This window comes from Sebastes umbrosus, chromosome 12 (genome assembly GCF_015220745.1).
Source record: "Sebastes umbrosus isolate fSebUmb1 chromosome 12, fSebUmb1.pri, whole genome shotgun sequence".
NCBI lineage: Eukaryota > Metazoa > Chordata > Actinopteri > Perciformes > Sebastidae > Sebastes > Sebastes umbrosus.
In genome coordinates this window covers 30074562-30097996 of record NC_051280.1, presented here as the reverse complement: position 1 = coordinate 30097996, position 23435 = coordinate 30074562, and the positions used below count along the sequence as shown (strand labels likewise).

General features: G+C 42.0%; 1 protein-coding gene across 3 annotated transcripts in view; it reads right to left on the bottom strand.

Moving 5' to 3' along the window:
• Window positions 1-23435, bottom strand: part of map4l (microtubule associated protein 4 like) — a 93468-nt gene that overhangs the window by 42610 nt on the left and 27423 nt on the right. For all 3 annotated transcript variants that reach the window (XM_037786770.1, XM_037786771.1, XM_037786772.1), the window contains exons 3-6: window positions 14694-14780; window positions 13824-13901; window positions 12620-12862; window positions 5468-6754 (exon numbers count right to left, since the gene is read on the bottom strand). In XM_037786770.1, coding sequence (XP_037642698.1) covers window positions 5468-6754; window positions 12620-12862; window positions 13824-13901; window positions 14694-14780 — 1695 coding nt within the window. The remainder of the gene's footprint in view (window positions 1-5467; window positions 6755-12619; window positions 12863-13823; window positions 13902-14693; window positions 14781-23435) is intronic.

The window sequence follows — 23435 nt, the reverse complement described above, 5'->3', positions numbered from 1 at the left end:
GGCACCGGTCTTTCAGGTGCTATCAATCCACTTGACGAGGGCGGCTTCACCCACAGGTGCTTTCCCCGTGCGCTGTTGTTTTTTCATTCAGAGAAAATTACTGTTTCTTTCCCCGTCATGATATCTACTTTATGTGAACGCAGCATCAGCCTCACGTATCCAGCCGGCGAGCAGACAGTCCACAAGGCAAATTATCACAGGAGTAAAGTAAAAAACAAAACAGAAATTCAACTAACGTTAGTCTAACATAGTTTTAAGATGTTTTTCCAGATGTTTTCATGTAAGAAAAGATCCCAAATGAACACTGTAGGTGGACTACTTGATTACTATCAGCAGATTATTTAAACAGTTTTTGTATAGGAATGATTCTATCCCAAACTGTTTGATCACTATCAGCGGTTGATCTCTGTATTATTGCTCTACTGTTTATATTGAAAATGAGAACAGAAGCAGCAGGTTAAACCACAGTTCATGTAACTTCAATAGAAGTTGGTTTATTTTATTTAGTGTTAAATATTGCACTGCCTGGTATCTTGAGAACTGAATCAGCAGGTACTGAAGTTGCACTTTTTATTACTTTCAAATAAAAGCTGTATGTATTTGCCATTAATTGTTGCGTTTACTTGTTTATATCCATAATTAATTTATCCCTGATTCCCTTACAAGAAAAGCTTTGAGGAATCCTGACCTGCTCTGTCCAGTATCAGATATTTATTTCACAGTCACACTGACTGAATTTTTGGCAAAAAAAGTTACTGTATCGATTTCAAATCATTGAATTGTATCGTATCATAACGCTCTAGATGAGCCAAATATCGTCCTTGAATTGTATCGGAACCATTGAAATCGCATAGCATCGCATCGTTGTAAAAACGTAGGGATGTGCCAAACCGGTACTCGGTATCGGTCCAATACTGGCTGAAATTACTGGATAGGATATCGGAGGGAAAAAAAAGTATAATCCGATGCGATCCATTTCTGTCACATACGCTCTTTATCTCTCTCTCTCTTTATGAGCTAATGAATATTAAAAGCTCAATTTGTACCAGACCAGAACCTCGGTTTGATAAATAACACACCGGACTGTGTTAATAACCTCCATTTTTCAAATCCCGTGACGTTTGTGTGACCGTGCTGATAGCAGCACCAGGATCTCAGTCAAAGTCCAGCACTGAGGGAGGACCAGCTAGAGAGCAACATATTCACCCTGGGACAACTTAGTGCCGACTGAATACACAAAGTAGACAGCCTGGGTGGTGCTGTCCTCTCTGCAGCAGAGACAGCAGAGAGGCCTTTTAACAAACACAAAGACACAGACTTTAAGCGAAGAGGTGAATGAAGAGTCTCTCTAAAGATTTACTGTCGTTTCTGCTTATCTTGACGGATGAGATAGAAGCCTCTTTGTGGCAGTTAAAGATCCATTTTCCAATGGAATATACAGTAGTGCTCATTAGTTGAGTATACAATGCCTCCCATATGCCTGAACTGAAAATCGTCTAACACCAGTCAATGAGGTGTGAAGTATAACAACATTATTTTCCAAGTAATGCCATCTGCTAGACACTGGAGGGCATGTCATGTTAAAAACAGCTCAGAACCATAACGGCAATGATACAATTTATTTGCTTTCACTGGGTGGAAAGTGATAGTGATAAAAAACCAATACCTTAACCTCCCCAGTAAACCCTAATAGACAAATAGACGCATCAAACAGACGCTTTTCAAAGCAGACTTCTTCACTTGTCAAAGCAGGGAAAGCACAGATGTAAATAAATAATAACATTAATAATGGCTTCGCAGTAAGTTAGCACGCACATCATCAGGGGCCAGTTGCATAACCTTAGTTTAAGACTAGTCTTGGACTGGTCTTAGATTGTCAGGTTAGTATACTAGTCTAATTAAGCCTGTCTGTTGCACAAATATTAACACTGACTTAATTTGAGGTAAGAAAGTTAGCCACCTCTCCCTCAACTGTTTATTAGCTATTTTAACTAACAGTTTCAACTGTTTATCCTAGGGTGACCATATTTTCAAATCCCCAAACTGGGACCCTTAAGTGTGCTGCACGTTCATGCACGTGCACACGTAAATTCACGGGTAAATTCACAAAGAATGGATTGTGGCTACTGATAGCACCATGAATTGCGCATCACTTGCAACCTCCATCTGTCCCGTCTCAAGGTCCGATTCACAAAAGATATTACGCTAATTATATCACAGTGCAAAACATGGCCGTTAAGTTTTGCAGCTGAGTGCAATTTGCCCTTTTTTTGCACGTGTTTGCAATTATCCATGTGCTAAAGTATAAATGTTGCTTTTGCGCCAAGAACACAGTAGACAGAACGATTACAGAGAGAAAAAGACAAAATGAAATGTTCAGACAGACTGTGAGCTACAGGTCCTGACCTACGAGGTCTTTCTGCGTCTACATGCTGACATCTAGCGCCCTATAGAGCGTAATTCCCTCATGCTGATTTTAGCGCATTGTCCCAAATGGCCACCCTGTGTCGGTACACCTTCGTTCCAAGTAACCTCAGGTGCCTCGACCACAGTATACTGGCTGGCAAGTCATTTTCCTAATGCAAGCAGATTTCTCCTACAGAGACAGGTTAAAGATAAGCCTTACAGTTAGGATGCAGTTTGTACCAAAAGAAGATATTCTACAATATGGTGTTTATGTTATGCTATGCTGATGACAACTCGATGTATTTCAATATTAAAGCAACATTAGACAGTGCCAAACACTCTCTAACTCTCACTCTCTGTGCCTTATTTCAGTCCAATTTACTCTATTCTTTATATGCAAATCCTTCACTGCCATATTTGTTTTATAACCACACAGGAATTTGAAAATAAACAAAATAACTATTCACCAGACAACCACAGTTGGGGTCAGGGGTGTCAACCATCCCTGACAAAGTTCCTTATGAGAATGAATAAAACATGCAAAGCGGAAAAAGAGAAACTTGTCTTACCTGTTTGTTCAAGGTCGCGTGATCGGTGGCGTTATGAAACAGAGAAAAAGGAAGGGGGGAGAGAAAGAAAAAGATAATGTTCAGCCAGTTCAGAGTCAGCTTCAATGCATTAAAGATACTTCTGCAACATCAACTCCAACAATGCCTCAGTGTTAGAACTTCTAATGCAAAATGTAAATCGTGAAGGTGCTTCAAAACTCCAGTTAGGACGTTTTAGAGACTACAGGACGTTTTAGAGGTGCTGCTATGTCAGAATAAAGGACCTACGGTGTCAGAATTTGTATTTGGTCAGGGTTTTACTAGTGAGAAAGAAGGCTGGGGAGAAGCATAGAGAGCATCACACTGGTAAATCAAGCTTCATTCAGCAGACTGTGGGGTCGTCGCCAGAGACAGTACTCAGCATTATCAGGAGGAAGAAGCATTAGACTGAGGTCATCTCAGGGTTTACCCCAGTGTACAAGAGGTCAAAGCAGGCCAAACATTAGACTGCTGGCTCCTACATGGTTGTCCAGAGTCTGCTGTTCTGTCTGTTGTAACGACAACTGGGGGAAACCCTGATATTTTAATTTTCATTTAGGATAACATATCAGACAAGTAGGATCTAACCTTGGCTACCTTTTGAACAGGAACACACTTTCTTTTTTAAAACTGCTCTGGATCTTTGCATTGCAGGATAAAAGGTCATAAATGGTTAAAAATCAATTCATCTCATTTTAAATACTATAACTTTGAGCTTGAAATAGTTTGACAAAAAATATCTGGTAACACTTCATTTTAAAGGTCCGCAAATTTAATGGTAATTAGGTGATAATTAGCAAGTAACCTATTTGGAATTACTGCCAAATTACCCCAATGTTTACCTCAAAATGTATCAAAAATGACTTTGTTTTTCTGTCTCGACTTGGGACTTGACTCTGGACTTTTATTGTTATTATTTTATAACTATTATAAATACTGGTAATTTATTTAATACATTTCCAGGAAAAGAATACTAAGTTAATTGATATGCTTTATTTCCATATCTGCTGATAAATAGATAATAAATAGCAAATAACTTATTTGAAATTTCTTAAAAAACTCCCTGAATCATGACATTAGCTATCAGGTTAAATTTGTGTAGACAATAAGTCACAATGATGGGATTTGTGCCTGAAGAAGAGCAGCGCACAGCCGCTTCTCAAGACTATGGGCCCTATTTTAACCATTGTATGCTATTTTAGCATATCATTATTAAATAATGTTTATAACAAAGTCATTTTTGATAAATCTTGAGGTAAATATTGGGGTAATTTGGCAGCAATTCTGAAGAAATTTCAAATAGGTTACTTGCTAATTATCATCTGTAAAATGAAGTGTTACCGAGTGGTTCATATTTATTAATATTTTTTGGACTGTCTTTGGCCATGGGAATATACACGTATGAATTTTGGAAAATGGGCGCAGTTCCTCGTTAAGAACTCACATGACAGCTGACTGGAGTGTTTTGAAAATATAATCTTACTCTCATCTGGTCTTTAATGGGTAGCATTTGTCAGACTTGCTGCCTAAATGTGAAATATGTTCTACCATCTCTTACAATTAGCATTTCTGCTTCTACAGAAAATGCATCTTTGATACTGTAAATACAGTCAAATACATTATAAACAGTTGTAATAGAAACACAAAATATAGACACAATAAACCCAAGAGGCATCAAGAAAAATTGAATATTTGCAGGTTGTGCCTTACAACCTATACCACGTTTTACATTTGTCTACTTTTAACATCTACTACACTAATTTTGCACAACTAAAACATTTTTTTTTAATTCATTTATAAAGCTAAAAGGCGTTAGCAAACTAGCTTTGCCATGCAATGACTCAGGTCATGTGTGTGTTTCTCTATAGACAGGAGAGGAGATAGTGGGAGGTTACACAGGCAGCTGACAATCAGATGAAACAGGAGACAGTGGAGCAAGCATAGCGAGATAGTAGAGCTGTCAGAAGCAGCAGGTCAAGTGATAAAAACTGTTATGATCATGGTAGCAGATACACAGAGGCAGGCAGAGGGAAGTCAAATCAGACAACTTATCATCTTTTTGTTAATATCGGGCCCGACCAGCACGGTACATTTGTGTCCCATACTCATGCCAACAGTTTGGAAGAGTGATATATCTGGACACAAATGTTTCTCTGGTACATTTTTTTTAGATAAAACCATATTTCATAGGGATTTGTAATGGTGATAAAGAGCAGATTTGTATGTAGATCTATTGTAGATATATAAAAAAAAACAGATTAGCTGCCCTGCATTTATGTGTCAGGCCCTGGTTATTACAAATACATATAGAGGAAAAGGATCAAGCACCAAGCGGGCCTGGTGTTCAATCCACAGACAAGGAGCCATGCACACAGGAAGACAAGTAGTAGCTACTTCCTGCTAGCCTAGCCTACAATGATTCTGTTCAAATTTGCCCCATGTTATTCATAATCTTCCCCCTGTAGTTCACCAACCTTCCAGTGGGGGGAGCTGTGGCGACGAGGACTCCTGGTGCTCTGAGTGTGCAGGGAGAGAAGGAGGGGCTGCGGGGGTGACGGGTGGCGGGGGAGTGGCTGTTGCTGAGCTAAAGGGCGTGGCTACATTTTTGGGGGGAGTGGCTGATGGGGGTGCGGGAGTGGCTTCATTCTTACGGGGAGAAGCTGAGGAGCTAAGGGACGTCGCGGTAGTGGATGCAGGTGTGGCTGCAGAGGACATGAGTGCGGCTGAGGGGACGAAAGGCTTGGCGTCGGCATTGAGGGCTGATCCGACCGCAGTCGTTGGGGGGCGTGCGTCCGCGGCAGCTAACGGCGATGGGTAAGTGGAAAAAGTAGGGGGAAGGTCTGGGGTGCTCTTGGAGGGGTTGAAAACGGAAGTGGCTTGTGAAGCAGGGATGCCGATATCTGTTGGGGTGGACTTTGTCAGGGGAGCCGTGGCAAGGGAAGGGGTGTTGGTGATAGGGGTGGTGGTCTGTGAGTTAGGAGTGGAGCCTGGAGGGGTCTGTAGGACTGAATCCAGGAACGAGAAGGTCTGGGAGACCGGGCTCAGATTGTCCCCCGTCATCAATGCCAGACTACCGCTAACATCCCCAGCTACACTACTCTTGTTGGCGACACTTGCCACCGGGCTAATGTTTGGTTCAGGTGTGTTGTTGGTCAAAACTTTCTCTTCATTCGCCTTTTGACCATCTTTAGCAGACAGAGGGAAATCGTCTACACACATCGGCTCGTAAGAGCGTGGAGACGAATCTGTTACGAGGCTAGCGTGGGAACGGTTGATGAAACTTGTGGGTATTTGTGTGGGGGCAGAGGACAAAACGGGGCTGGGGTTGGACTCTGGAGCTTTGGAGTCAGGAGGACCAGATTCTGCAGTTGTAGCCCAGGTAGGAGCGACAGTAGCCGTCGTGGGAGAGACGGGCTGCTGGGGCACTCCCCACTGCTCTGGAAGTCTTGCCCGACTCTTAGTCTTCCTGCCTTTCACTCTACCCCCTCCTCCACTCTCCCTGATCTCCAAATCCCAGTTCTCGTCCTCGTCCTCGTCCTCCTCCGCCTCCAGTCCGCCCTTATCCTGCAACCCGACGTTATTCTCCTGGCCGTCCAAGAAGTCGTAGACCTTGTCGTGGCCCTTCCTCTTCTTCTTCCGCCGCCTCTGCTGTTGCTTGCCAGCCTCGCCCCCCGGCCCCGCTCTCTCGGGGCTGAGGGGTTCGGAGGCGGAGGAAGTGGGACTGCTGTCGTCCATTGAGCCGCTGGAAGAGGGGACGGGAGCTGCCGGGGGGTTGTGGGGAGGGTTTTATAAGAGGAGGAACCAATCACATACTGTGTCAGAGAATCACCTGCCAAAAAGCCATCAGATTGTGGTTACCATAGGTGGTTTTCACTACTTCATGTCTAAACTGTCTACTGTTTCATGGCAGTAAATGGATGTAATGACTGGTCGCAGCAAAAGTGTGAGGTCCATACCAGCTGGAGTGATATTTTGAAGGAGGGGAGTTTGTAGAATAACTGAAGTTGGGTCATTGGTTTCTTTATGGATGGGCTACCGGAGAATTAGCTGTTTCTTCCTAAACAGTCAGACAAACTCATGGATACCATTTTTTATGCTTTTGCATGTAGTTTGAAGGTATGCTGAATAGGTCAGGACAACGGGACATTCAACCAGGAGGCCGCTGTTAGTGGGCCACGTGAAACTAAAATTAAACTTTGAGTTATTTTGTCACGTGAGACGCTAGTCTGTGAAGTTAACCACGATCGATTCCTAACCCTAACTAAGTGGTTGTGTTGCCTAAACCTAACTTCCTGTAAAACCCGAAGTTTATTTTGAAAGGACACGATGCATGTAACGAGCGCATGTTGACGCGCTGTTCCTGACACGTCCAAAACTAATGCTAGAGGGGTACCTAGTTCATCAGTACCTGATGCCGAGGGGCACTGACCAAGCGGCGGTGTTTGACGAATTGGGAGTGAGATCGTGTTGGCATAACACACCCAAATTTCAACTTGCATTGTGGGTAACGTAGATGCCAGGTTTTGACAAGGAAGAAGAATTCTTGAAATAGAAAAAAGACGATATCTCTGGTTCTGCTGCATCGATTTTGTCCATTGTGAGTCCATCAATGTTACAAGAACGCAATACTAAAATCGATGGACTCTTTGAACGGAGCTGCTTCGATCCCACAGAGGATTACTAATTGAGCAAAGGTAGGCTAAACTCCCACCAACGGTACCTTTGTTTTGCTTGCAGAGATAAAAGGCTTCTAGGAGTTTGTCTGACTGAGTAATTGGGAAAAGGTTCATTCATTCAAGTCATGAGTACAATAACGCAATGGCAAGTTCTGTGCTTAATACACACATAATGCATACCAATTATCTGACTACCTAGAGCCAGCGTTGCCATTATCTGTACGATCAATAATGCCCCAAGAGTATGATAATTTGACCATCTTGTGATGCTTACATTAAGTAGTTGGTTTTAGTCTGCGTTGTCTCATTTTAATTAATTTCTGGATGGATCCTGTGTTTATCTCTTCTCACGGCCTTAACTGTTTTCATGCAGGCTATGAAGGCTTCCAGTCATCCTGTCTTGACTATTACAAAGATTGTTACACGTTAGGCGTGTGAAAAAGTCGTATAAATACATGTTAAATTACACATTTACGCCTTTTTGTCCTTGTTGTTATGACTCACGTACGACACGATAATCTGAAGCCTCTGGTACGATAGATTAACATTTCTAATCTGGCAACACTGCCCAGAGCCCTGACTATGAGATATCACTATATCGCTTATCCTGAAAGGATGAAGCAAAAAGTCACTCGTGTGGAGGTCTTCATGTGCAGATAATATTCACAACAAAGTGTCTTCCTTGGGTGTTTCCAGCAGCCATAGTAACCACAGTCTAATTGCTTTGAGGCTCCTTTTTGGCAAAACCTATAGAACATTTTCATAAAATATGATGTATGTGATGGCGCCTGCTTTTATAAATACGTTCAACCTGTAATTTACTCACCTGTTAACAGACTTTCTAATGTTTCAATAAAGGCTACATTGGATCGAATGTGCATAATCAATGTATATTAAGACGAGACGGATATTTACAGGTGCTGTTTTACAGCCACATACTGTAATGCCTCTCATCTCTGCCAGCGTGAAACTGGTTGGGATTAACCAATTTGCCAATATTTTATGGTAACTTTGTAGGACCAAATCTCACTGTGACTGAAGGTCTACTGTATATCTACAATTTACATCTTTAAAAGACGCCTTACACAGGTTTAAGGTCCTCAATTTAGGGTGTTATGGGATCATTCTACTATATATTAATCCCAATGAATACAGTGAAATGAGAGGAAATAAAAGTTGAGAGATCCATTGGCTGGCCAGATCGTATTGTGTTCTTTTTCTTAATTCTGTAAATTCTGAATGGAGTCTGGAATGGACTGTTTTTTTAAGATCGTTTCAAAAAAAATTATATAATACTTTGTGAAAAAATATGTCTGATTCACCTCTTTTAACATCATCATCATCATCATCATCATCATCATCATCATCATCTCGACCCAGGGGTCAGAGCTGGTCTTGTGTAGGGAGCAGGCACACACACAGCAGAGCAACACAAACACACTGGTAGCGACAGAGCTCTGAAGCAACTTAACAAGGTGAATGAATCAAGCACACCACAATCATGCATGATTTAAAAATAAATGCATGCATGTCTGAACAATCCCGGTGATAAATGGATCATTATCCCACATGCCGAAACAGTGAAATGATCCAAAAATGACATGTTGAACATATGAGATGTATTACAAAAATCACAACACAATGAACAAGCTGTGCACATGCAGCTCGCACTGAAATGATCCCTCCGTTTGTCTGATCCCACTATCTCCTCTTTGGTTTGAGAATGAAGTCATCACAGTTTAGAAGGGTTTTCCCTCTGAAGCAATATTTCTCAATTATTTCTGACACGCATTTCATCAGCTCAGAGAGAATAAGAGAGAGAGAGAAGGATGAACAGACAGATAGAAACAGACTGACCATATAAATAAAACTCTGACCTATACAACCCCTCTCAGTCTGCCCATGTGTCCTCTTCCTGTCCAAATTATCATTCCTCTATCTCAGTTTTTCATCCTCCCATCTCCTCAATCTGCCTTACATCACTGGATATTAATGTGGATCCAGAAAAAAAGGTGCATTCCCCTCTAAATCTGACCCTGTGTTTCTAAATTGATTGAAATAGCTGTGTTCTCCCTTCGGCCTCCGATGCTCGGCCGGCTATAAACAGCTCGAGGAAGTGACGAGGCCGAGGCATTATCATCTATATTTAATGCGATAAGGTATTTAATGGGAGTACGTCTTAATCTGGGGTCTGGCCAACTGCCAAGGGAAACATTAATGCTGGAACGCCGGTTGCATCAAACACATTGCCTATGCAAAAAGTGCTGTGTGTGAGAGTTAATCTGAAATGTTATGCAAAGGGGTTTCTGTGGTGAATCCCACAAACACCTGCACAAACAGAGGAGCAGGTGGGTGGAGAACTTTGGGCCCTATTTTACATTTTTGCGCGGTGCAAGTGCATTTAGGGCATGTCCAACTTCATATTTGTGAGTTAAGCGGTGCATAATCTGGGCGCAAAGCAAGGCGCAAGGGCAAGTGGTATTACAAGACAGGATGGGCCGAGGCTAGCTGGTTAGCATGCTCGTTTCAGTAGATATCTCTGCAACACAATACACAGACTTCTTTGACATAACATCAACACTGTAACCTCTTCACAGTCTGTTGATAATGTTAATTTTTTAATGTTTTAAACTTCTGGCCACATCTCACTTATTGCACCTTTAAATGATATATTAGCAGAAATGGAATATAATATTCATAACTATGTCTTCATTAGTGTATAATCACCTGAAACTAAGAATCGTTGTCTTTTCGTTAGCTTAGAATGAACCCTTCATATCTACATAGCGAGCGGGTCTTCTTCACGGAGTCCTCCATGTTGCTATAGTAGCCCAGAACGCACAACGAACACTGGCTCTAGAGACCCTTTCGTGTTTTTACGTCACCTGAAGGCCGCCGTAGTTCTCTAACACGCTTGTGTTGTCACTGCAGACCACAACACCTGTCTTTCACTATCTAGATAGCTAGTTATCTATCGCCAAATTGCTAGTTATATATAGCTATCTAGCAAGTTGCTAGCCATCTGACACCAAATTGGTGGTTCATGATTTAATTTTATTTTATTTGTATTGTTTTTAGCAGTTCTAGCAGTGATAGTAAAAACAAAAACACTGTTAACATGTGCTTTTGTCTGCTGACCGGCTGGTCTCAAACAGCCAGCAGCTCTACACAGCTGCGAAAAACATTGGCGCAAATTTCCAAATTTGTTTGGTTAAACTGATCACATATCGGAAATCTAGACGGCTACTTTCTCACCTGAAAAAGCATTAACACTTTAAAGTAAAAGATGATAACCATGGGTATATTAACTCTGGTGACGGGCGACGCTAAGCGGAAGTGAGAACACAACATGACGCAATGCGGAACCGTCCTAGTTCAGGCAAAGAATAATGTGGATAGCATTAGATAACAGACAATCTCTCCTCAATTCATCCATGATAGAAGTTCCTGTAATGAACCAGGATAGTAACTGTTACATAACAACCAGCCTGTACTGGGCTATCTTTAGTACATCAACAAAACAGAAGGGAGGAGAGCTGAAAAATAAAGCCCTGAATAAGAGCATGCTAAATGATTAATAAGTTCTGCACTGTGCTGAGTCATTTTAAAAGTTCAGTCGAAGGTTAAAATCTATGTTTCTCGCCCGTTTCTCCCACCTGAAGCTTTTAATGCGCAGACGTCCTGTGTGTAAAATGATGTTCAGATGATGAAATAGCTATTTGCAGCACAGCACCCATGTCTCTAGTACAGAATGTTGCTTTTGGGCACAATTACACAGGAAGACTGCAAAAAGGCGCGCTGCGCTGCTTCATCATTGTCGTTAAAGCCTCCTAGTGGGTTTGTGTTTTTGTTGCTCGGCAACCGCAAATTCAATTAATGTTCAGCTGTTATTCACTCAAGCAGCTATTGATGATTATAAACATTAATAATTCATGATAAAAGGCCACGAGACATTTCATGGGGAGTTTTTGCACATCATTTATGACTGCAGTAACTACTGCAGATGTTAAACTATGGGTTGTCCTGTGTTTATTATTATTGTCCCTGCGTAAGTCCCATCTGTCTGCTGATCCAGTTTGTCAGTAGATAAAGAGAATAGCAAAGTGCATGGTGACGTCAAAGCAGAGCTACAGTGGGAACGACTAGAAAAGGCTGCCCTCTGCTGCTGAAAACATGTCCTGTGTGATCAGGCTGCTACTCTTCTCCTGTCACCACCTGCCACTGCTGCCCTGCTACAGAAACCCACAGAATGGCAACTGTCTGCAATAATCAGCATAACATTTGAGATTTTATCAACTCAAATTTAAAGGAACAATATGTAGGACTGACAGCTAGCATTTTAGAATAGGTGACAGCAGTCAACTCCTCAAAATATTGGAGCCATGGCCCGTCCGCTCCTCCGGTGTGATCGATAGCAGTTAACGCAAGTTTTCACAATTTGTGGGTTACCTTCTAGACACGACCGTGTTAGCCTCTGGCCAGCTAGAGGTGTAAGAAAATATTGAAAATATCGAATATCGCGTTATTGTGTTTTGTGATACTGTACTGATTTTTAATTAATAGTTTACATGCAAAGATTAACTCAATTAATGCTCTATTTTATTTGCAAATTAAATGAAGTTGGATGTTACAGGGACTGATAAATACAGATCCCACTGTTATAATTGATTGCATAAAAAAAAGTAAATTTTTACTCAGATTTTATGCACATGGTGATGTGTTCTTTACACTATTACCATTTTCTTGAAATTAGATTTTAAAAATCGCAATATATCGCCAAATTCTTGCCAATACACAGCCCTCTGGCCAGCTCCAAATCCAACTCTCCCTAACACACCTAAACCACACTACGTACTGTACACCACAAAGTCCTCCTCTCTCCTCATTCTCCTGACTCCCCCTTCCCCCCGCTGCCACGGTAACACATGCAACCAACCCTCCTTCTGATACCTGTAGAGTGATCCATGGAGTGGATTCCCGGGCCACCAGAAGAAAACAGATCAGTGGTTTTAAACGGACTGCTTCCACCGGTGTTACTGGTGTTACTTTTGTTATCCACGCCGAACAGGCCCGAACTCTTCTGGGCGTCCATAGCCGAGCCCATCCCGGTCTGGCCGAGAGCGGAGCCCATAGCGGACTGGAACGGTGGCAGGCCGGACCCCATGGTCCCTCCCATCCCGGACTGAGAAAAGCCTGATGGAAGAGACAGAACACAGAGATACATCACCAACAGACAACTATGCTGCTAAATACACCATATACATACTGCTTCTCTTTTATTTTATGTATATACTGTAAGGAAGCTGTAATAATAGTGGTGAAACTGAGTAATAGCATTATTAACCATGTCATACTAGCTTGTCGCGAAGGAGGTTAAATAACGCTCCAAACTTGCGCTAAATTTTGGCTGTCAAGGTCATTTTCAAAGGGCTCCCTTGACCTCTGACCTCAAGATATGTGAATGTAAATGGGTTCTATGGGTACCCACGAGTCTCCCCTTTACAGACATGCCCACTTTATAATAATCACATGCAGTTTGGGGCAAGTCATAGTCAAGTCAGCACACTGACAGCTGTTGTTATTTGTCCACTCCCATGTTGATAAGAGTATTAAATACTTGACAGATCTCCCTTTAAGGTACATTTTGAACAGATAAAAAAAATGTGTGATTAATTTGCAATTAATCACGATTAAATATTCTGTCTGGGGTTATACATTTCCTTTGCAATAGACTTGCTGGAAAGCAGTAAATACTATTAAAAGGTCAATTTGTATGCAGCACTTCTGGTGCGTAAACATACAACAACTACAAAGCATCAGTTTGCGTCAAAAGTTAATGTTTTTATCTAATTGTTTGCCCCCCAGGTTGATTTTGGCACAGAATATCTAAATAATTACAATATCGTTTAGCAGCTTCACTTGTATGTCACTACATAGTGTTTTTATAAGCACATAAATACAACAAAACAGCTAAAAACATATTTCCTAAACCAGACCAGATTGAAATTATCACATCACATTTAACCTCTTTGTTAGTTAGTTTTTCACATGAAGTTTTGTCAGATACAAACAGAGAGGAGGGATAATATTACGTCCTTCAAAGTTTGTAATCAGAGATAAAAAATGACTCAGGAGTTGAAAAAGTAAAGTGGACCTAGAAATGAGTCAGGCATGCTGTTGTCCTTTGTCTTGTTCTGGTTCCATTGATCTGTCCTCCCACCCATCATAGGACCTGGTAAAGAGAGAGACAGACAGACAGACAGATAGAAAGAGAGAGAGAAAGAGAAATGAAATCGTGACCAAGGGAGGGGAACAGTGGGGCCAGAGAGAGAGAGAGAGTCAAAATGAGTGGGAGGAGTGGAAAAACAGAGATCAGGAGAGATGAGTAGCAGAATGAATCGAATCAGTAGAACATAAAAAATAAAAATGTGTGCATGCAGGATGTAACGTTGAATGGAATCACATAAAAAAGCCTGAATGTAAACATGTTTTTGACATTTTGGCACGTCACAGTAGGAAAAGCACAGGTGGAAATAATAAAACAAATGACGGCTGAATATATATGAGCTATAATCCAAGTCAAGTCTCAAGTCTTTCAGCTAGAGTCCGAGTCAAGTCTCAAGTCTTTCCTTAAACTTACTTACTTACTTTCTTTAAAAATGGACAATAGTTAGTGTTCAATATGTTTGTGTTGAGGAATATGTGAGAGTTTTGGTCTTCATGGTGACCACATGAAGGACGTGACAACCTCGTTATGTTGTGGAGTCTATAGTTTATGGTAGCCACATGTATAAGGAGACCACTTTGCTAGTCTTGCAAGGATGCATTGTCAATATAAAATGATTCGCTAGGTCCTGATGAACATTTTAAGTCACAACTGGTAAGAGTTATTTTACAGGGGTGAACTACATCTCCCATGAGCCTCTGCAACAGCAAAAACTACTTTAAAAGTCTGTGCAAACTTCTTCTATACTAAAGTGGCAAAACCAGTGTGATAAATGACGAGCACTCCCTCCACCCTCACCAGACAGGTAGTCAGAGCTGAAGGCGGGCTGTCCTGGTGGGTCTTGGCGTCCCCCTGATGACATCATCGATGACATCATCCCTGGACCTAAAGGAGATAAAATGCATCATCAGAATCATCGCAGACTCATTATTCTGTTAAGCTTTTCACTGCCCAAATTACTGCACACATTTCCAGGTATGACATGTCTGAAATAAAGTGAAACCCAGACCTATAGAATGAATTCTGCATCCTTCAGGCTTTCTTTTTAAAATCCTCCGTGCAGTGAGACGGACTGAAAACAGCAGCTGAGTCTGTCACTCTGCTCCGTCAGCTGTTTAACCATCACACAGGCTCCAGCTTCCCCCAAAAACCAGCCCCTCCAGCCTGCCAGTGTGTGTTTTGTGTACAGCTCTTTTGACGGTGAGGCGAGCAGACACAACACGTCGCCGAAAGGGCCTATCACCATGGTTACGCAAGGAGAGGACGACAGCATCTGTGGCTCTCTGGGCAACACTTGCTGACAGTGGATGGGTCTTAAAGGATCGATGCATGTGTGAGGAACACATAACACACTCATACACTATTGATAAATAGTGTAATATAATAATATATAAAATGCATGTTTGATGTTGCTGTTAAAGGTAAGAGTAGCAGTAGTAGGAGGAGGAGGGGAGTTAAGTGCTGCAGTATAATGAAAGACATCAAAAGGATGACATAATCCATTGACTAAAGTAAAGATTTGCTCGGCCGACTCTATTAAATCCCATTAAGAAGCACAGATTTATAAAGCTGTTATCATAACAACATAAGAATATTATCAACTAAATAATACAAATATTTACTGCAAGTCTACTTACATCATCAGGGGCCGTTATCTGATCAAATGAAGCTAACTGATGTCCACTCCATATTCATATTTATGTCAAAAAGACCTTAGAATTCAACGAACACATGTCGACAAAAACTAAACAGTATGAGCTTTACAAATGTGCTTTTCAATAAAAAAAGCTTCTGTTATGGATTTCATGAGATTGTGCCATAGTGGTAGTTTCATTCAGTGTATGAAGCTTCAACCGTTGCCATGGTAGTCGACCTCTAAATCAGAACCAAGCCCCCAGGAAGAGCACCGGTCGTTGATCCCAATTTTCGTAGTGGCCAAACGGCGGTACTACAACTTCCGTGTCCGTCACATGATGCCATTGGGCCCAAAAATACTTTTTCCCATAGACTTACATTGGGAAAGAGACGTCTGTAACTCAGTGCATAATTATTTTTGAGGCGAATCAACTTCCCAGTATGAACACTAGAATAGCCCTTATTTAAATCATTAGGTCCTAAAAGTTGTAAAACGCACTAATAGCTGAATCCAGAGTTATTTCCCTTCCTCCGTTCATGTGATTGAGCTCCAGACCGAGGCTGGAGCGAGGGCTGAGAGGCGGAGTTAGCAAGCCGGGACGACAGCGTGACGGCTGTGACCCCGTGACCAAACGGACCCTACTGCGCCTGCTCTATGGGCCCAATTGATGCGGAAGATCAAAGTACAACTGTTTCAGATTGTACTTAAGTACAGTATTTGAGTAAATGCACGTAGCTAAAAGCATTAACCTCCCCTTTCCAACCACTCTACGTTTATTGATAAGTATCATCTATTTCCTGTAGGAATACGTATGAATTATTGCTATCTCCTTCTATAATATAATTAATTTTGATGAAGTACAATGTGATCATTGTTTCTTTCCCATGCATCAGCCTGCTGCTGCTACATAGCAAATATTAAAAAGTATGTATCTGTCCGTGGTCCTGAAATACCAGGAGAAAGATAGACAGTGTGACATTCCCATACAACTAAACTGCATTCTCAATGAGGTTTCAAGGAAACCTGAACATTTCTGAAGAAATGCAGCGGTTAACGCTCAAGCTGCTGTTTTTTTCCTCCAAATGTATTCAGAGGGAATGAGGACACACATTTTTGGCGCCGGGCCAACATCAGTGTAATGGTGGATGTCATGAATAATTAACAAGTGCGCATTAACTGTGAGTTTAGGCGCTCTGGATCGAGTGTGTTTGAGAGAGCAAGTGTTTCTTTATGGCTGTATCCATTTTCGGCTCTATAAAAAGGTAAGGAGGCATCCGCGGATTGCTGAATTTACATCCTGGTGAAACCAAACACACACACACACACACACACACACACACACACATACACACACACACACTCGTTCCAGACAGAACGCCACAAGACAACGCCACTCGTCGATCCCTCTTCAGCTGCCAGTCTCTCTTCCTGAGTCATGTCTGTTTTCTCTCATCATCGTCACTCAACATCTCGTCATGTTCCTTGCTTTGCATTCTCTACTTTTTGCATGCAAGATATCACAGAATCTAGAAAAAAGGTGCCACAATCAGTTTTAGCTAGGGCAGTGAATGCTCAGTTTTTAAAGCTAGAGTGAAGACCGCTGTTCGTGTCCCGTGTGTGAAACGTGGTCATTTGTTGCGTTTTTGTTCTGTTTTGTTTCGATGTCGTAGTCAGTTTAAGCCAAACCGTGATGTTTAACTGAACTTAAGCCGGTAGTTTTGTTGGGTATTTGTTTTGTTTTGTTTCAATTTACATTAATCATGTGTTTAAAACTGTTTAAAGAGTACATTTCCCTGTATTTTGGTTAGTGCAGATTAGTTGTATGGGAACGTAGGCAGGGTTGGTCTCACTGTAAATGGAGGGATGGATAGGCCAGACTCTGGGTGCAGGTGCTGTGCATATAAAAAGTTTGCTCCTTTAGCCTTTTACTTTTTGCTCGTTCTCCTTCTCTCTCTCAGACATCCCCATACACACACACAAACACACACACACGGACACACTGTATGTGCGTGCAGGCACAGTCAGAACCCAGACAGTCCTCTGAGGAGAGCAGCCAGTATCGAGCCTCAAGGTCAAACCCCCTCTTTTTTTTCAGACATTATTTTTGTGGCATTTCCGCATCAGTGGACTCGAAGCTCTTTTTCAAACCCACTGCCAGGAGCAACAAGTCAAAATATAAAAGTGGGGAAACACCACAAAAATAGCTTTTGTTGCGTAGTTAGATGGGCTCGCCGCCGTGTGCGTGACAGGGACCGGCTGTACTTCCACGTTGCTCGGTAGTGTTTGGTAAAGATGAAAAGTTGACCTTCCGTTTTTAGCTCATCTTGTTAAGTCGTCTTCAACTGGTATAGAAAGGAAGGAAAATGGATAAAGTAAGAGCCTTGAGACGTGGCTTGTGTGTGTGCTTTACAAACGGTGAAGATAGAAGAGTTAAGTGTATCTGAAAAAGTTGTTTTCCACAATCATGCAATTAATTGCGATTACATATTTTGATCGATTGACAGCCCTAATGGAAATGTAATACTATATTGTTTGAGTATCCCTTTAAGGCTGCTGACAGCCTCTAACTCATACAGTTCTTCTCAGAGGTCAGAGTGCACGGCTGTCTGCTGTGCAGTGCCTCTGAAGTGGCTTGGGTCTTGCTGAAGTGCACCTTGCGACGATGGACCGTATACCGTGGGGGGGTACCAAGGCTGAATCCGGTTGCACTTCAGCTCCCAGCAAGAGAACAGCTTTCTAGGTGATAGCAGTCAGCCTGTGGGGGTTACCCTGCTGCCTCTATATTTAGATAAACATCTTCTGGGTCAGTTACAGATGGGCAACAAGGTCAATATGAGTTATATTTTAAATGTTGTGCTCATATCAGTATTCTAGGTGCATGTTTTATCATGATCTCCGCCAGACGTAAGCCTGTGGGGAGATCATGCGTTCTGTCATATGTGTGTGTGTGTCTGTCTGTCCGCAGCTAATCTCTCATAATACTGGACCCATCAGCCTAATATTTTTTGTGCTTATTTATGACTGTATGCTCAAGGACCTCTCATGGTTACGGTGATGCACACTTTTTGAAAAAAATATTTTTATTAGTTTTAGTTTTAGTTTTATGCCGTCATTGGCTGCTGACTCCTCACTCCTCTTAACCGGCCGGTAGGGGGCGCAACTGCTTCAGTGGCAAAAGGCATTTCGGTGAGACCAAAAACAAGTTTTACCTAGTCTGCTGCAGGCCACATTTTGTTATTTGTCTTGGTTCAAAAACTGACATCCATAGAAAAGGTTTTGTCTCATTTTGACCCGGAGCATCTGCAGATTAATTCCATACCCTATATGTTATGATCCACTTAAGTTAGGCACGATACGAGATAAATAAATCCCTGTTTTTGTTATCTTCGTCACCATATTGACTGTAAGAGGAGCCGGGAGGGACAACTGAGTGAGATTCAACTCTACTGAGGGCACTTCTCTACTTATTATTGTTTCCTGTCTGTTACTGCCATTTTTCACCTGTCGCCATCTTGGTTTTTGCAACCAGAAGTGACACGTGAGGGTGGAGCGAAGTACAACCGAACGCTGAATAAGACATTTTTAGCCAACCGAAATGTTAAAAATTAACTTTAACGAACTGAAAACACATTTTCTCATAGACTTTTATACAATCAGACTTCTTTTTGCAACCAGAGGAGTCGCCCCCTGCTGGCCGTTAGAAAGAACGCAGATTTAAGGCACTTCCGCAGTGGCTTCACTTTTAAGACCCTGGAGGTTGCCCTCTCTCCCTTCTCCGTGTTTCATGCAGTTAATATTGGCGTGTGTCTGTTGCTGATGCTTAAATCTTTGTCCCCAAGCCAAGGACAGGGGAGGTTAATGTCAAACTGCAGCATCCCATCCTCTGTCACAGCTGTCACTACCTCTGGAGAGAGACAAGCACTTAGAGTGAGAGAGAGGGTGGGTGGGTGAAAAGTGAGTGAAGTTTGAGGAAGGCAATGGGTAGCAAAGGGATGGAAAAATGCTTTTCAATATCATATAAAGGGTAAGGCTGGCTATATTCTGTATTTCTTATCTTACTGTCAACACATCCTAAGACAAGACCAATTAGTCTGTCTCTCAATACTTTCTGACTTTCCTATCCTGTCTGTGGCACTCATGCCCATTGGTTCCTGAAGATGTTGTTACTCAAACAGGAGGACTATTTTCAGTAACACAAATTTGGTGCTAGTGAGTATTTGTGGCAGCAGGATGGCGTGTGTGGGATTGAGTCAAAATAAACTACAGTGAGTGTGTTAAAGGTAACGAAGGAGCATGTCACCCGGTGACACAGTTTGTCTCACTGATGTGTTTTTAATAGCTTTTGGACAACAATGGAGAAATAAGATATATCAGGCTGTCGGGACACAGACAATACTTCAAATAAATCAATCAATTCAATGGGATTTATTGACGATAAGAAAACAGAGTATTGCCTCCCTTACCCTTCGAGCTAAAAGCCATGTGACAACATGCTCTCAAACAGTCAGCAGCTCATTTAAACATTTGCTCTTCTGACTTTTTCTTTTCTTCTACCACTTCATTGTTTGTTTTGGTCTTTTCATGGGCTTGGTTAGCAATTTAGAAAAACAAATATGCTATGCCATCACTACATTTCAAAGCAAAATCAACTTTTGGCAAGCTAGTTAGCTTGGAGAGCTAATGTGACCATGCTGACTGACTAGCCTCAGCATTTTTGCCTATAGTGTGTTAGTTGTTAGCTCGCCAGCTACAGTAGTCCATCAACCAGCCCTGTGAGCTATCCCTACATCACCGAGCTTTGAGCACTGCTTATTTTGCGGGAGTAAACTTAGTGGTGTCACTTTCTGGTGTGACCAGGCCTTCATCCATAGAGTGCTCCTGGGATGACGTATTTAGCATTGCCATGAGCAAATGGGATTTTTCCATTGGGTTTTGGATTATTGCAGACTTTTTTTTGCAAGCAGCACTTCCTGGTAACAACCATCCGCGTAGAACGAGCACACCCCCTGACAACACTGCAAGCAGCAATACCAGGAGCCAAGCCATCGAACCGTTCCGAGCAGCCACGCGCCAAACAGGCACTGCGCTAGTTATGTGAATACTACTTTGACAGTGAAAATATATCATACTGATATAAGACAGGAGGGATAAGGGATGAGGGGAGGTGTGAAGAGAAAAAAAACATGGGGTGCAGGAGGATGGAAGATAAGATGGATGTAATATTGTTTAGAATAGATGATGGATGGTGGGATGCACAGAAAGTGAGCACTCATTACTAGATATAAAGTCGGTGACGCAGAACAGAATAATGATATAATAGAGAAACGTAAAAGAGATGTATGGCATCGGAGCTGCAGAGCATCAGTAAATGAACAGAAACAGAGAGAGGCAGAGGAAAAAGGTAAATTATTCTCTCCTCTGGGTGCAGATGTTGCTGTGGTCCAACAGCACACTCCAGATGCTCTGTGGTAATGGTGCAGTCCCATGGCCATTGAATACATGATGCAAATCCTGTTACTGTGACTGGCAGACTGTGGAACTGGAGGTACATCTGGGGGTGCTGCTTTTCCTCTCAGCTCAAACACAAGCCAGGTTTCCATCCTTATATATAATGCACATTTTAACCAAATCATATGCAGAAAATCTGCAAGAGAGAAAATGCGAACGTATGCGTGTTTCCTGGATTTTATTTTCCATGAAGACTGTGCTGTGCTGATTTTGCTACTCTGTGTCTACCTTTCAAACCAACCTATTGTGCTGTTCATAGACATTAAAGGGTAACTACACCCACAAATTCTGCTAGAACCCTTTCTTGAGCACATTGAAAATGCAACAGGGAGCAACATATTTTATAACTTGGGTCTTATTTTTGTATTTTTTTCCCACCATTCTTATCAATAATATTCACATTGTACTAGGGATGTTAATAATTAACCGTTAACCGACATTAAGCATTTTAACCGATTAACGCTATTGGTTAAAACGGTTAAAATAAATATGAATAATTAATTAAAAAGCTGAGCGGCTCAGAGGACCACCTTAACAGCCCACCTTAAGAGTTGCAGGATACAGGAAGTTGGCTCCGATCTCTCGGAGCGGAGGAGTTGTAGTTTTGTAGCATTTATTCACCGACAAATAAACTGTACACACACTGCTACAGCTACGTTCACAGCTATAACGACACCAACAACCCCGCATTCACCCCCGCCACACACACATGGTCTTCGCCGCGCTGACAGACTGCGTGTGGCGGCGGCGAGCACGAAGCTTCCGGCAATGCTAGAACTGCTAACATAAAACAAACACAAACACACACTGTTTGTCGGACACTCGCTAAAGTTATGCCGGACAGACACACAGCTGACAACCTGCAAACTAAACGAAATGTGCGGTGGACTCTTTTACTGGCTTGGTTACAGCCCGTCTGATTTTGTTATAGTGATGTTGCCATGGTCACACATCCCAACCATCATTTTATCCTTTCATTTCTTAATCCTAAACTTTTACATTATAACTGATACTGCAAGTCATAAAGTCTGTCTAGTCTGTCTGTCTGTCTGTCTGTCTGTCAGTCAGTGTTGTACTCAAGAAGTGCTGTAAAAGCTTCAGTTACATCACATTCACTTCAACATCTCTGCTGAACTCAGCACGCACACACACACACACACACACACACACACGTCCTAATTATTGGCAGTGACAGCCAAGGTGTGTGTGTGTGATGACCTAACCAGAGCTGCATGTGTGTGGAGCTGCTGCTATTGATGCTTCACTGTACAGACAGCACTGCAGTCACATGTGACTGCAGTACTGTCTTGTACTGTAACACACACACACACACACACACACACACACACACACACACACACACACACACACACACGCACAAATACAAATGCAGACTCATGCACTCAGGAGGAATGCAAAAAACAATGCATCAGATACACACATAGACACACACTGCAGAGTGAGTGTGTCTTACACACACACACACACTAGGGATGTTAATAATTAACCGTCTAACCGACATTAAGAATTTTAACTGATTAATGCTATCGGTTAAAATGATTAAAAGAAACATTAAAAATGAATTAAAAAGCTGAGCAAAACTCAGAGGAGCGGCTCGTCACTTAAAGGAGAAAAGCTGGTCCACCTTAACAGCCTACCTTAAGAGAGTCTGAGCCGGAGTTGCAGGATACATGAAGTCGGCTCGGGTCTTGAGGAGTTGTAGCATTTATTCACCAACAAATAATCTTTACACACACTGCTTCATCTACGTTCACAGCTATAACGCCAGCGACAACGCTCCTGGACGGGTGAACTGGGGAATCAGTTGTCTGTTGTGCTCGTACACTGCAGTTAGCGCACCGCTGCATGCGACGCACTAATCTTGTCGGTTAATGGTTAATAATCGGTTAACAAGGGTCGGTTATCGGTTAAAAAACAAAATCAAAATTAGCACCCCTAACACACACACACACACGTATATACAGAGAATACTTATTAATGCAGAGCTCCCTCTCTCTCTCTGCCCTGTAGCTCGATCACACATACAGTACGTACAGTAGAAGCACACACACTGCAGGGATGTGTTTCTCATGCCTCAGCAAACGCAGCTCCTCCCCAGCTAGATAGAATCACCAGCAGACTGCAGTACAACTTTACCTTTACCTTCAGTTTAAACATACCACTGTTAGACTATAGAGTCTTGATTGAATCTAGATCAGCAGATCATTGGTTTTATGCCCTGACAACTGTCGTTTAGACTTTCAAATTCTTCTTTAAAAAGAGAACTGTACTCCCTTTTTATTTAGAAAGTGTTTCAAAAATTAGACTCCAACAGTCTACAATATAAAAAGCTGCATGTTTCAGTATCTGTGTGACCCACTTCAGTACATAATCAT